We start from the raw sequence: 13955 nt of genomic DNA, 5'->3' as shown, positions 1-13955 counted from the left end.
CTCTTAAAATAAATGCCACGTTTGGGGAAGGCTTTACAAGGAGCCCGTGTTCCCAGACGGACTGGCAGCATGTGTGGTGAAAGCCACGGTCGGATGGGTCTGCAGGTTCCAAAATAGCAGGCAGGCGATTCCCGGGGATTTGGGGAAAGCAGGAGCTCGAGTACAAACAAGGCAGGAGCAGGGCTGGCTTTGTCCTTTACTCGGTGTTGGTGTGAACTGCCCACGGCATGAAGGAGGTTTGGGACAATTCACTCAGTGGGGCAAGAGCGGGAATGGGGAGATCGGGGCGAGGGAACGGCTGCGGCGATTGGGACGTTTCTAATCAGGCACTACCAGGGGCAGCCCCGCCGCGGGGACAGCCCGAGTCAGGCGGGCCTTCCACACCAGGCCTGGGCGGCGCAGAGCCCGTCGCTGTGGCAACGGGGTCCTTCCCTGAGCGCGGCGCACAACATGGCGGCGCCCCTGCTGAGCGTGGCGCTTCGCGGGGCCCGCGGCGGACGGAGCTTCGGCACGGCCGGTGAGAGACGGGAGAACCAGGGGAGCCCCGAAACCCGCCGGGGAAGGAGGGGGGCGAATGGGAGAATGCTCTCGGACGGCTGTGTCCCGAGCTCCAGGCCCTGTCACTGGTGGTGTCCCCCCGGGTTCAGTACTGGGCCGAGGGTTGTTTCATTTATTCATCAATTGGATGAGGGGTCGATGCCTCCTCAGCAAGTTCGCTGATGGCACAAAGCTGGGAGGGATGGCCGACAGCCCAGAGTGCTGTGAGCCCTTCAGAGGGACCCGGACAGGCTGGAAAGAAGGGCAGAGAGGAACTGTCTGAAGTTCAACAAAGGCAAGTGCAGGGTCCTGCACCTGCGCAGGAACAACCCCAGGCACCAGCACAGGCCGGGACTCACGGGCTGGAAAAGCAGCTCTGTGGGGAAGGAGCTGGGGGTCCTGGTGGCCAGCGAGCTGTCCATGACCAGCACTGTGCCCCAGGGGACAAGATGGTCACTGGTGTCCCGGGGTGCGTCAGGAAGAGCATTTGCAGCAGTTCAGGGAGCGATGCTGCCCCTCTGCTCAGCCCTGGCGAGGCCTCCCCTGGAGCAGCGTCCAGTTCTGGGCTCCTCGGGATGAGAGAGACACGGAGCTCTTGGAGAGGGTCCCATGGAGGGCCACAAAGATGATTTGGGGACTGGAGCATCTCTGTCCTGGGGAAAGGCTGAGGGAGCTGGGGTCAGAGGGGCCCTCGGCCCTGTCTGTCCCTGTCTGCAGGGAGGGGGCAGAGCAGGGACCAGGCTCTGCTCCGTGAGGCCCAGCCATGGCACAAGAGGCCACGGACACAAAGCGATGCCCAGGAAATCCCATCTGGACACGAGGCAGAATTTCTTCCCTGTGCAGTGACCAAGCCCTGAATAGATTCTCCAGAGAGGGTGTGGAGTCTCCCTCACTGGAGATATTCCAGAGCCATCGGGACACAATCCTGTGCCCTGTGCTCTGGGATGACCCTGCTGGAGCAGCGAGGTGGGACCAGATCACTGAGGTCCCTCCCAGCCTCACCCACCCTGTGACTCCATGACGGTGGCTGTGGGAGGTGGGGATGGTTCCCACCCTGTCCGTGCTCTGCCCATCCCAGGCTCGTTTCTCTCCCTCTGAACCCCGAACCCCTCGGGATCTCTGTTGCCCTCCAGCTGTGCTCTGGAAGAGGGCAGCCCCGCTGGGGCCGATGCCCAACGAGGACCTGGACATCGAGAACTTGGAGGCGCTGGAGAAGTACCGGAGCTTCAGGCGGTACCTGCGGCTGGCAGAGCAGGAGAGCAGGAAACCACACTGGTGGAACACCTACCACAAACACACCAACCCCCCTGCAGGTAGCCAGGGAACATGGGTTTGTCCCCAAACCAGCCTGTGAGGAGCTGGTGAGGTGCTCTGGCACAGGGTCCCATGTACAAGTTGGCAGAGTGCAAATGTCTCCAGGAAGAAGGGGTGGCAGTTTTCCAGAGGGAGGGAGGCTGGCCAGGACCTGCCAAAAGACACAGAGCAAAGAAGTGATTCCTTGGAGCCCCAGTGGTGCCACAGGGAGCAGACAAGGACCCAGAGCTTCAGGCCTGCAGCAGATAACACAGCTGGGCTGCTCAGCGGCTGGAATGGGAGGGCCATGGGGAAGGAGGAGCAGGAGCGTGGAGGTGCAGAGGGGACAGAATCAAGTCCTGATTGTCCTCTCAAGTCTTTTCTAGAGGGAGGTGTCCCTGTCCATGGCAGGGGTTGGAAGTGGATGGTCTTTAAGGTCCTTCCCAACCCAGACCCTTCTGTGATCCTGATCTCTGGAAGCCTGTGTGTCTCAGACGTTTCACAGGGGTTTGTGTTTGGGTGGTTTGAGTGCTCACAGGTTTCACCTCCTCTCTTTTCACCCCTCCCTGAAGAGCCCCAGACAGACATCGGCCTGCCACGTGAGAAGCTGTCACGGGCAAAGGAGATCAAGGAGAGAAAGAGGATCCTGAGGGAGAACCGCCGGAATGCTGAGATGGAACGAGCAGCACGGCTCCGGACTGGTCAGTGCCCCAGCACCTCCCTTCCTGCTCCAGCTGCCCCAGCTCTCCAGCAGCTGCCTCTGCATCCTCCCTCTCTCCTTGCAGTGCTCATTCCCCTCGACGACGTCAGGGCTGAGTGGGAGAGGACCAGTGGCCCGTTCCACAAGCAGCGCGTGGCTGAGCACTGCGGGGTGTTCCGGGACCTGTTCAAGGGGGCCACCTTCACCCCCTGGGTTGCCCTGAGGGTGCACTACAGCCAGGAGGACGAGCACCTCGTGCCAGTCTACTATGGGAACGTGGTGACTCCGTCAGAGGTGCGTGAGGGGAGCTGGGAACAACCTGGAGCCCCTGGGAAGCCTGAAAGTTTCTGCCAGATGCTTCCAACAAGCATGGCTCATTCCAGGGGGTGCCTTTTACAAGGGCATTTCCTCTGTGCTGAAGGAAATTATTTTATGGATGCAATAGGGACAGAGACTGCAGGTTGTCTGCCAGGAGGCTGATGGTTATTTATGCCCTGGGGCTCTCCAGGTGGATTCCTCAGTGGTCTGGCAGTGCCCAGTCTGTGTTGTGTCTGAGCCTTGCCCAGACACAGTTCATGGAAGCTGTTGTGTGTGTGATTTACATTCTCTTTATGTTGCTCTTTTAGGCTTCCAGTCCCCCTGCAGTGTCATACGAGGCAGACAAAGGTTCCCTCTGGACCTTGTTGCTCACAAATCCAGGTGAGCAGAGAGTTCTTTCAAGGAACACATTTAAACTGGGTTGTTTCACTCAGCTTTTGGTTAACTCCTGATTCTCTTGGCTGCACAGTCAGAGATGATGAAGACTGGAAGTGTTCAAGGGCAGGTTGGAGCAACCTGGTCTAGTGGAAGGTGTCCCAGCCCATGGCGGGCTTTAAGGTCCCTTCCAGTCCAAACCATTCTGCAATTCTGGGATGTCATATCTCCTAGGTACCTATGGAGGAAGGATTGTAGCCTCCCCAAATCTGTAGCAGTTGAGAGAGGGGATGGTGACACAACAGGACCTGTGTCATACTGTAGAGGAAACAATTCTGACTCCTGTCTTTTGTTCACCTCCAAACTCCTCTCCCTGGGCAATCTGCCTGGAAGGCAGCTTTGCTGACATTGTTCATCCTGAGAAACCAAGGCACAGTGAGGCATGCAGCTGCCCAAGAAGATTTCAAGAATCCTGGAATTAGATCTGCAGAGTGCTTCGCTCCTCTTTTTAAACTCAGTCCTATAGGAATGAGTTCCTTTTCCACTAGGGAAGGAATGCTGGGAGGTCTTGAGCTGCTCCCTCTGGTCAAAGCAGGTTTGGGCCTTCTGACTTTGGGGTCAATGGTGGCACCAGGGTGTCCCTAAGTCACCTTTCTGTGTTGTGTGTTGGCAGATGGACATTTGAGGGATGCAGACTCGGAGTACCTCCACTGGCTGGTGTGAGTACATCAGAGCCACGTGCTCTGTGCTTGTGGAGTGGGCAGAAACTCCTCCAGCAGCTCAGAACCAGTGGCTTTCCCTGGTGGTCCTGCCATCAGCTCCTTTAGCCCCATGTTCTGGCTCCTGCTAAAGGTGCAGGAGTTCCAGATGTTGCTGCTGTTTGGCATTCCAGTCACTGGGTGGGATTTTTCCTCTGATGAAAGCAATCTCTGCTATCTGTTCCCTTATCAAATGGGGCAGAAATCACATCACAGCACGGCAGAGTAATTTGCAGTCCTGCATGAATCTGCTGGAGGGAAATAAGTGTAAATGTGTTTGTGTTCAGGACCAACATCCCAGGCAGTGACATCAAGTCTGGTAAGGAGATGTGCCATTACCTGCCCCCCTTCCCTGCCATGGGGACGGGCTACCACCGCTTCATCTTCCTGCTCTTCAAGCAACGCGGTCCCATCGACTTCAGCCAGGACGCTCGGCCGACGCCGTGGTAATTCCTCTGCTCACGTGCTGGGCTTGGCTGCTGCTGCTTCTGGGGTTCATGTGCCTGTCTCTGCAGTAGGGGAGCAGCTCCTGTCACTCTGTAGGGTTCTCCAGGGTTGCTTTGAGTTTGTGTGTCCTCTGCAGCCACAATCCCAGCACTGCAGAGTCCTGTTGCTACAGAACAGGCTGTTAGAGAGTGGTTTGTCGTGCACAGAGCTGGAGACACTGGGAGATTTCCTTTTAGTGGCTTCCTTTTCCACCTCTTTCATATGCTCTGGGGTGATACGGAGCAGGGTACTGCTGCAAGGAGAGGTTCACCTGGTGCTTGTGTCTTGTTTCCAGCTACAGCCTGAAGATGAGAACCTTTAGAACATTTGACTTCTACAGAAAGCATGAGGATGCCATGACCCCGGCAGGGCTGGCATTTTTCCAGTGTCAGTGGGATAGCTCTGTCACTTCCACCTTCCATCAGCTGCTCAGTAAGGAATGGGGATGCTGGAGGAGGGGGTCTGTGGGTGGGACATGGCCCTGGGGCTGCAGGGCTCTCACTTGGTCTTGGCACTTGTCCAGGATCAGCACAGAATAAGCCCACCTGAGCCATCCTCCTCCAAGCTAATGGCAGCCTGAGGGACCAACCCCTAAAAGGCTGTTTGGATGAGGATTTTAAAATAACTCCACTGGTGTGTTTGAGCAGCCCTGGTCCTGTGTGGATGAGGGGGGCTGTGGGGTTCAGATGTGAGCCCTCCTGCTGACCCTGTCACCCCTTTGCAGACATGAGGGAGCCGGTGTTCGAGTTTGTGCGGCCGCCCCCGTACCACCCTCCCCAGGTGAAGTTCCCTCGCCACCAGCCCCTGAGGTACCTGGACAGGTACCGAGACACACAGGAGCCCACCTATGGCATTTACTAGGAGCTGGCCCCCTCTGGTCCGTGGGATGCTGGCTCCTGGATTTCCTGCACTCCCCTCAGTGCCTCAGGAGGGAAATGACAAAGTCTCAGCCCCTCAGCTCCCAGTTCCCCTGTGCTGGGAGCCGGCATTGGGTGCTCATAGGGCTGGCAGCTGCGTGGTCAAGAGGCTGCTTAACGAGAATGTTCAGAGTGAATCCATGGCCAGGGTGAAACCCTGCTCCTGATTCTGCAGCAGAGCTGAGCAGTGGCTGGCAGGTTGCATCTCCCCAGAGATGCCCTGCCTTGCTTCCCTGCAGGGATCACAGTTCTCCTTTTGCCTGTTTATGGAACAAACAGAGCCAGGCCAGCCTGGATTTCCTCCTCTCACAATGCTGCGGTTCAGGACTGTGTCAGATTTTATTTGTGCAGTCCTCCTGGAGAGATGAGTCTGATTAAACACTCTATGAGCAGTGCTGGCATATGTGTCTTCATTGGGAAGAACCTGTTACCCTGGCCAGCTGGCACAGAGCTGGGGAGCTCAGCAGGATGCAGGGGAGTTGAGCAGCCCTTCCCCTGGCCGGAGTCACTTCCCTTCTGGGATGTTGTACTTCGGGAAGAGTGTGGCTGCACAGGTGGTAAACCTGCACAAAGTCGGTGTTTGTGGAGGTGGCTTCAGCTGCCCAAGCACACAGACCTCAGCCTCCTTCCCCTCTCTCCCTGGACAGGACATGCCTGGTGTGGGCAGGTGGAGCAGAAGCAGAGCTGCTGCTGCTGGTGGCCTGGCACTGCTGCTGCCGATCCTGTTCCCAGGCCTTGGAGAGCCTCTGCTCTCTGCTGTGCTCCACTGTGCATCCCCTGTTCGCATGAACCCCCAAATACCAACACGTTCTGCTGCTACAGCTGCCTCTGCCCAGCTCTGGTTCCCAGTGACTTTCCTTCTGTCAGGAAATTGGAGCCTTCAGCAAACAGCTGAGATTGGGCTGAAGTGCCCCCGTGCTGCCTATGCTCAGGGTTGATACCAGTTACCCCAGAGCTCCTTGAACACCCCTCCCATCCTGAAGGGTTCTGGGGTCTGGTTTAAGCTGGGATGAGTGCACTGGGGAGGTGCCCACGGTGGGGGCACAGGTTCCAGGCAGACACACAGGTCATGTTATGCCTCTCTGGGCTTTAAATATTTGGTCAGAATTGACAGATTGAGCCCAAAGGAATGTTTGGGGGCTGAAGCTCTGCTGGGGCATGCAGGGAGTTGTGACATATCCTAAGTCCTCTCCTGTGGTTGGGGGCGTGGCTCTGAGCCTGCCTGTGGTACAGAAGCTGGTATGGATGATCCAGCAGAGACCTGCTCCCTGCTTGCCCTCACCTGTGCAGGTGAAAGGGAAGCTGCTCACGAGGGGAGGCTGCAGAGCTGCTGCAAAACGAGGCCATCCCGGCAGCGTCAGCAGCCTGGGAACGTGCGCAAGAGATAGCACGGGGGCCTGGTACAGAGATAAGGCTTGGGCTGGGAAAACTGGAACTGAACTGTGTGACAAGGAGGTGAAGGTTTGCAGTGCACAGGCACCACACTGGCCTCCAGGCAGGAGACTCCACCTGCCACCTGAGCAGGGACAGGTGGCCCAGGCGGCATCTTTATTGCGTTTCAGGCTGCTGATGTGCACAGGTGTTGCAAGGAAGTTCGTAGGAAAAGGCGTGGTGGGTGTGCATGAGGACACGGCAAACAGCAGGAGCTGTGCTTTAAAAGATGCAAGGGAAGAACAGGGCTGGTGCTGGTGTGTGTCACAGCCTTGCCGCTGCACGGGGAGGTGACACGTGGCTGCAGCAGCAGTGGGTGCCTCTCTCTGTTGGTTCCCAGGCAGGAGCTCTGTACTGAGGTCTCTGTGGCAGGGGGGACTGCCCAGCCCTCAGGGACCCAGCCCTGGCAGAGCTGAGGATGCCTGGAAGTTCCCTCAAAGGGCAATGGATAAAGGAATGAAAATCCAGTTGCACATCGATATACGCATGTGTTCATGGAAATACACATTGACCCCTGTCAGCCCCCTGCGTGTCTCCGTGCTGTCACTGCAGCATTCCATCCTCTCCGGAGTCTCCCACTGCGCTTCACAGCCCTCCCTCTCCACGGGGGAACAGCTCCAACCCTCCCTGTCGTCTCGTCTCCCCAGCGTGTGGCACAGCCAGCGTGACGAGGGGGCAGCCACCGGGTGTCACTTTAAGAGCGCGTCTGCTCGGGAGCCCTGCCCCGCCTCTGGGCTCAGCGTCACCCCCTCTCCATCTGCGCGCAGGAGTTTCTATTTCCCCGGCTTCTCGCCCGGATCCCGGCACAGGCAGGATGGCATCACCCATCTCGCAGAAGCTGGAGGAGAAGCTGGTGTGCTCCATCTGCCTGGAGCTGTTCAGGGTGCCCGTCACCTTGCCCTGCGGCCACAACTTCTGCAAGCGCTGCATCGGCGACCACTGGGACAAGCAAAAGCAGGCGCCCGCCGGCAGCGAGGCGAGCTACACCTGCCCCGAGTGCCGCAGGGGCTTCAAGCGGTGCCCGGAGCTGGAGAAGAATGTCACCCTGTACAGCGTGGTGGAGCTGGCACGGGACGCTGACGCGCGGGGCTCGGCCACGGGCCGGTGCGAGGTGGCCCCCGGCGAGCTGTGCCCGCAGCACGGGCGCCCGCTGGAGCTGTACTGCCAGGACGAGCGGCGCTGCATCTGCTGCGTCTGCACCGTGCGGGACTGCCAGCGGCACCGGCGGGTGCTCTTCGAGGAGGAACGAGCCAAAAAGCAGGTGGGTGACAGGGCTGGGGCCATGGGACAACAGGGGGTGTTGTGACAACTCAGGCGCAGCGCGACATCGACTTCCACCGCGCCGGGTCCTGCTGCAGGGATGCGATGTCCCTCTGTGTGCCAGAGTGCCCGCCCTCAGCTGGACATGGGGTTGGCCAGGGAAATGCCACCAGTGCCCGGCTGCTCCTTGAGAAACCAGGTGTTGTCAGCAGCAGCAGCAAGCTGGATAAATCCAGCAGCACGGGATGAACGGTGCCGTCTGTGTTTGTGACCCTCTGATCTAGAGGAAACAGCTAAAAAAGGGGTGAAAGACAGCACAAAAAAATCACTTCTTTGTTACCCTGAAACAGAGTCCCCTTCCCGAGCCACTTCCTTCCCCATTAGCCTCGTCCTGCAGCCCTGAGAGAGTCCTGGCGGCGGAGTGGGCAGCAGTGGGCTGTTCCACAGGATGTGCAACTGGACGCGACTGGGAGTAATGACTGGATGTGACACTCAGTGCTCTGATCTAGTTGAGGGTGTTCAGTCAAAGGTTGAACTCGATGGTCTTGGAGGTCTTTTCCAACTATAATGATTCTATGTTGGTGCCTCCCTTCACAGACCCTTTTGAAAGTATCCCTGGAAAAAGCCCAGGAGGAATCGGAGAGGATTGAGCTGACAATGAAGGAGCTGGAGGTGCAAACACAGAGCATCAAGGTAATGTTGCAGCCTCCCTGTGCTGGCCTGTGGGTGGGGGCACACTGGTTCTCATGGCTCTTCCTGCCCAGGACTCCTCCGAGGAACTCAAAGCTGGGATTCAGAGCAAATTCACCCACCTGAGGAAAGCTCTGGAGGATTTCCAGTGTCAGACAGTGGCCAGTATTGAGCAGGAGCAGGTGGTGGCACTGGAGCATGTGGAGAGGAACTGGAACCTCCTGAAGGACCGCCTGGATGTCCTTGGCCAGCACAGGGAGAGGGTTCAGAGCCTGCTGGCCTGCCCTGACCACAGGACCTTCCTCCAGGTATCACTCTGGCACTGAGTCCTTCCCTTTCCTTGGGCCTGCACCCTTTTGATGACAGCAGAATCATGTTCAACCCCTTTCCCACTGGGAATGCATCCTCAGTTTGGCTCAGAGATGTGATGGGGCTGTGGAGAGGAGCTGTTTTTTGGGAGTCCCTGAAGAGTTGTGTGGGTGATGCTGGGATGCCCCTGTTGCCCAATAGGGAGACATGCACAGTCCTGTCCAGACTGGTGCATGGTGTCCGTGCGTCTGTCCGCAGGAGTTCCCCCTGCTCCCACCTCTGGAGAGCCCAGAGGCACTGGTGCCTGTGCAGTTTGATGTAGCTGCTGTGGTCAAGCCCATCTCTGAGATCCTCACCGACCTCTCCAGGCTCCTGCTGGAGGCCTCGCCTGGCTCTGTGGTCCCCACAGTCCCCGACCCCGCTGGCCAAGGTAACCCTCCTGCTCTCAGGGGTACTTTGAAGGGTTCTGAGTCAGCCTGAAGCAGAGCCTGGCCTGTGTCACTGCTGGGGACACAGCTGCTGGGCACAGGGGGTTGGAATGGGGACGCACATTTAATGCTCAGCAGATGGAGTGGGATGAGCCCACAGGTGGCTTTCCTGTGGCCCCTCCTTGCTGGAAATGCTGAACCATGGTGGCACGTGCCTGCTCCCAGGTTTGGATACAATGGAGTTCCTCCTCCTCCTCCTCCTCCTCCTCCTTCTCCTCTTCTTCCCATGAAGCCAGGAAGAAAAATGGTTTTGGGTGGCATTACTCAAAATGCCGTTCCCATCCTCCACAGGCCCAGGGCATCCCCAGGAGCTGGCGGTGAAGGTTGTGGCCCCTCTCCCCAGGTGCCAGCTCCGAGCTGAGCTTCTGAAGGGTAAGGAGCACAGGGGGGCCTGGAGGGAGAAGCACCTCACTGGGGTCCCCAGCAGGAAGGGATGTCACCAAGCTGGGCTCCTTCCTGGGAGGAGGGTGGTCATGGCTGCAGGGACAGGGGCTCCTTCCCTGGTTCTTCCAGCGTGTCTCTCTAAATGCAGAGAAGGGTGGTGTAGGGATAGGGTGGATGGGCTGGGATGGGAAAGGACTCATTAAGGGGATTAGCAGCACCAGGAAGTGCTTTCCCATGGAAACTGAGGTTGTCTGGTATTGGATCAGTCACTGCCCTGCATGGCATAGCCCCAGTCCAGAGCCCTGCCTGCAGTCATTGCTCTCTGTCCAGGGACATGACCTCAGCATTCCTAGCTACAGTCCTTCGTGTCCCCTTTCCTCCCCAGGCCCATCCCTCTCCAGTTCTTAGGAATTTCCTCTGTGCTCCTCTTCCCATCTCCTCACTGTTGGGAAGAGGGCTGGGTAATGTTCAGGCCATGTTGGTCGTGTCACTCTTGCCAAGGAGGCAATCTCTGCCTATGGGACCTGTAGGAATTCCTTCCATCAGGCCCCACAGAACATTCTTAGGGTTATTAATAGGAAGCCCCTGTTATTTATGGGCAGCAGGCAGGAGCCCAGCCAGCTGCCAGGCCCAGGTGTTGGGGGAGGAAGGTGGGGTGCTGGTGGCCAGTGAATGCCCACAGCAGGAGCTATCACAGCCCATGCAGAGGAGAGTAACTCCCTGTAATACCATATTTGCTCACTTAACACTTGGTTTTCTCCCGCTCTCCCCATCCACACTGGTATTTTTTGGTCTTAAAACCAAGCACATCCCTCTCAAAATGGCCACAGAACCCACTGTGGTCACAGTGGCCACTCGCTGATTGTTAGCTGGGTTGTGCAAGGACTGTGCAAAGCATCGTGTCTCAGTGCCTCAACAGCTATTTCTGGGCTTTTCCATTCCCTCTAGGGCAGGTGTTGCATCCTCCCTACTCCCCTTCCCCTCCAAACAGCCTGTTCCCTCCTACTTCGGGAGCCAGCCCTACAGAATTTAAACCCCATCGTTGCTGGGGGAGTGCAAAGGTCTGATGAAGTATTTCAGCCCCATCCATGTCCTTGTTCTTCCCAGACCACCGCATCCTGACCTTTGATCCCAAGACAGCCAACAAGTACCTGGAGCTGTCGAAAGGTGCCCAGAAAGCCAAGCACAGCCCCAGCCCCGTCCCTGGGCTGGAGCAGGGCCCCCGCTTCGAGCCCTGGCAGGTGCTGTGCACGCAGAGCTACGGCCCCGGCCACCACTACTGGGAGGTGAAGATCTCCAGCCACTCCATCATCCTGGGGGTCACCTACCGAGGGCTCCCCCGGGAGCAGCAGCAGGGCCACAGGTTCAACATCGGGCTGGATGGGGGCTCGTGGGGGCTGCAGGTGAGGGAGGATTGTTACCTGGCCTGGCACAAGGGCCGGGCTGAGAAAATCCAGGAGCAGCTCTATAAGAACCTGGGGGTCAGCCTGGATTATGACAAGGGGCTCCTCTCCTTCTATGGCCTTGGGGAGAGGACACAGCTCATCCACTCCTTCCACAGTGTCTTCACTGAGCCGCTGTACCCCGTGTTTTGGCTGTGTGAGGGGCGAGTGGTGACGCTGTGCCAGAGGGACTGAGCCAGAGCCAGGCTGGCAAGTGCCAGGCTGGTGCCATAGTGGAGCTGCAGCTGAGGCTGTCGTGGTACAGTGGGACCTCAGTGCTGAGGCAGGTGTGGGGTGCAGTGTTTTAACGAGTTGATGAGGACAGATATGCAAATGAACCCGTTTGGTTTGCATATGCAAATATCACAATAGTGACACACAGCAGGGCGGCAGGGCTGGAGCTCACTGTGGAGGCATATGTGGGCCCTGTCCCTACAGACAGAGCAAGGGAAGGGGTGATAAGAGGGGTGAAAATATCAAGTTTTCCTCTTTCTCCTATCCCTGCCAAACCTCCCAAACCTTGGAGAAGGTTTGGGATAAGGGGGATCCCGGAGGGAGGTGTTGCTGCCACAGGATGCTCTGAAGCAATTTGGAGGGATCCCTGTGCTCCCACTGCCTTACACGCAGGCAGGTCCTGCTCCCCCAGCCCCTCTTGGTCCCCTCTTGCCACTCTCAGGCATGGCAGAGCAACTTCTCAGGGTTCTATGCTGCAGCTCTTTGTACAATGCTGCTTTTCCCAATAAAGCTCTACTTTCCAACTGGCTTAACCTTGCTGCTCGTGGGAAATGTGGGAGCAAGCAGCAGTGGGGGTGAGGGGGAGCTGGGTACCCCTGCTCTCACACCCATTCCTGCAGGGCCCCATCCTGCCCTTCTGTGTCCCCGTGGGGCCTGTGACCAACCTTGGAGCGAGCAGCTGCCAGGGACTGCAATAGTTCATGCCTCAAACATTGATATAAAGTTTTGCTCATTATAACAAAAACTGTATAAAGAAGCTACCACCAAAGAAGCCTCCCTGAAGATACCTGGCTGGGACTTTGGACTGTAAGTGAAGCTGCCTAGATGTTCAATTATCTCAGGCTTAGGGAAAAACAAACGAGGCTGAGGGAGAAGAATGCATCCACAAGAAAGCCAAACCCAGCAGCTGTGGGTCACCCAGCTGAGAGTCACCTCTGGCTGGATTTGGGCTGGGGGAGACCACAGCTCACAGAAGCCAGGTTCACACCTAAAGGAGGTGGGGGAAGGAGGTTTCAGGTGTAACCTCTGGTCAGAGGCACTGAACACCCATCCTCCTTTACACAAACTGGCCCAGCTGTGGAACCCCCAACCCCACATCCACGGGACATTCACATGACAGGCAGCCAAGGGGTTATCATAATCCATCAAAGACCCCCCCAAAGTGCCCCCCCCAGAGTCATTCCTGGAGCCTGGACTGCATGTGATGCAACAAACCCAGAGTCTGTTTTAAGAGACAATGGCAAACTCCCCCTACCAGGGAGGTGCCTGGGTTTTCCTACCTGGCCTGAGCTATATTAACCCATCAGATTCTGTGCTTTTTGGGGGAGGGGAATCATCACCACCAAGAAGACCAGCTGGAGAGGATCAACAGAGCATTGTTGGGATCCACAGATGGTGATATTTTCCTTATTCTGTCTCTGTCACTCTCTTTCTGTCCCCCCCACCTATTTTCTATTTCTTTCTCTCTCTCTCTCTCATACTTACTATCAAATAAAACCCATATTGTCACTGGCATATGGTCTCGTTTGCACCTTCATTTGGGCAGAGGCATTTCTAAGAGCTTTAATAACCAGATCATGGCACCAGCTGGCAGCAGAGCCAGAAGGTGCTTTATTTACCATAGCACTGTGATAAGGAAACCTGGTTTCCTGCTGCTCTGCTCCGAGGTTGATTTGGCACAGAAGAAAATCTAAAGTTTTCATTGATGTTTTTCCAAGGCCGAGACCACAGGTCCAATGTTTCCTCCTGCTCCCGTGGGAATGCTGGTGAGGATTAACAGGATGAAACTGGGCGCTGCATTCAAAGGTGCTGGGGATATGAATGCCTGGGGAATGAATCACATCATTTTTTCCTTTGGGGACAAAAAGCTTAAAAGGATCAATCCCCTTCTTCAAGAACAGATGTGATTTGTTTTGTGCTTCCTCCTTCACTCGACACCTCCCCACTCCTCCCAGCCCTGTCCTTGGGTGAGGCCTTGGGCCAGCATGCACCTGGGACCTTATCCAAGTCAAAAAATTGTCTGTGTATCCTGCACAGAAGGGGTCCAGAGATCTCATATTTATGGGGCAGATCTTCACTCTAAAAGCACTTCAGGGTCTCCCGTCCCTCTCTGGTGCCTGCCAGCTCCTGCCAGACCCCAGAGGAAAAGGGGACCGTGACTGAGCCGGGATGTGGGCACTGCAGCCCTTTTTGGCCATGGGGAGGGCTGATGTGGGTCCATGGACACAAGGGCTGGCAGGAGAGCACCTGCACCTATGGACTCAGGACCTTCCATGTGGCCCCAGGGTGGGGAGCAGCTCCTGGGGAGCAGTGGAATAGCAGCAGGTCCTGAG

General features: G+C 57.0%; 2 protein-coding genes across 2 annotated transcripts; both read left to right on the top strand.

Annotated features, from left to right (window-relative positions):
- Nucleotides 1-413: 413 nt before the first annotated feature.
- Nucleotides 414-5779, top strand: MRPL38 (mitochondrial ribosomal protein L38). The gene is made up of 9 exons (XM_042032582.1): nucleotides 414-517; nucleotides 1671-1850; nucleotides 2403-2531; nucleotides 2616-2824; nucleotides 3157-3229; nucleotides 3897-3942; nucleotides 4269-4427; nucleotides 4763-4899; nucleotides 5192-5779. Exons 1-9 carry the CDS (start codon nucleotides 451-453, stop codon nucleotides 5326-5328), a joined length of 1137 nt encoding a protein of 378 aa, XP_041888516.1. The 5' UTR covers nucleotides 414-450; the 3' UTR covers nucleotides 5329-5779.
- Nucleotides 5780-6627: 848 nt separating this feature from the next.
- On the top strand, nucleotides 6628-12485 carry TRIM65 (tripartite motif containing 65). The gene is made up of 6 exons (XM_042032581.1): nucleotides 6628-8076; nucleotides 8673-8768; nucleotides 8840-9073; nucleotides 9333-9504; nucleotides 9854-9934; nucleotides 11054-12485. The coding sequence occupies exons 1-6, from the start codon at nucleotides 7630-7632 to the stop codon at nucleotides 11581-11583; spliced, it is 1560 nt and encodes a 519-aa protein (XP_041888515.1). The 5' UTR covers nucleotides 6628-7629; the 3' UTR covers nucleotides 11584-12485.
- The last annotated feature ends 1470 nt before the right edge of the window (nucleotides 12486-13955 follow it).

This window comes from Corvus kubaryi, unplaced genomic scaffold (assembly GCF_017639235.1).
Source record: "Corvus kubaryi isolate FWS band 111438036 unplaced genomic scaffold, C.kubaryi_AGA036_p1.0 37353, whole genome shotgun sequence".
NCBI lineage: Eukaryota > Metazoa > Chordata > Aves > Passeriformes > Corvidae > Corvus > Corvus kubaryi.
The sequence above is the reverse complement of the archived record's forward strand: the minus strand, read 5'-3'. Positions and strand labels throughout refer to the sequence as shown.

Bases quoted from the DNA above. Each gene is read 5' to 3' on its own strand.
- MRPL38 (XM_042032582.1), top strand. From the start codon at position 451: ATGGCGGCGCCCCTGCTGAGCGTGGCGCTTCGCGGGGCCCGCGGCGGA. The intron at 518-1,670 runs GTGAGAGACGGG...GTTGCCCTCCAG, and splicing joins ACGGAGCTTCGGCACGGCCG to CTGTGCTCTGGAAGAGGGCA. The intron at 3,943-4,268 runs GTGAGTACATCA...GTTTGTGTTCAG, and splicing joins GAGTACCTCCACTGGCTGGT to GACCAACATCCCAGGCAGTG.
- TRIM65 (XM_042032581.1), top strand. From the start codon at position 7,630: ATGGCATCACCCATCTCGCAGAAGCTGGAGGAGAAGCTGGTGTGCTCC. The intron at 9,074-9,332 runs GTATCACTCTGG...GTCTGTCCGCAG, and splicing joins ACCACAGGACCTTCCTCCAG to GAGTTCCCCCTGCTCCCACC. The intron at 9,935-11,053 runs GTAAGGAGCACA...TGTTCTTCCCAG, and splicing joins CCGAGCTGAGCTTCTGAAGG to ACCACCGCATCCTGACCTTT.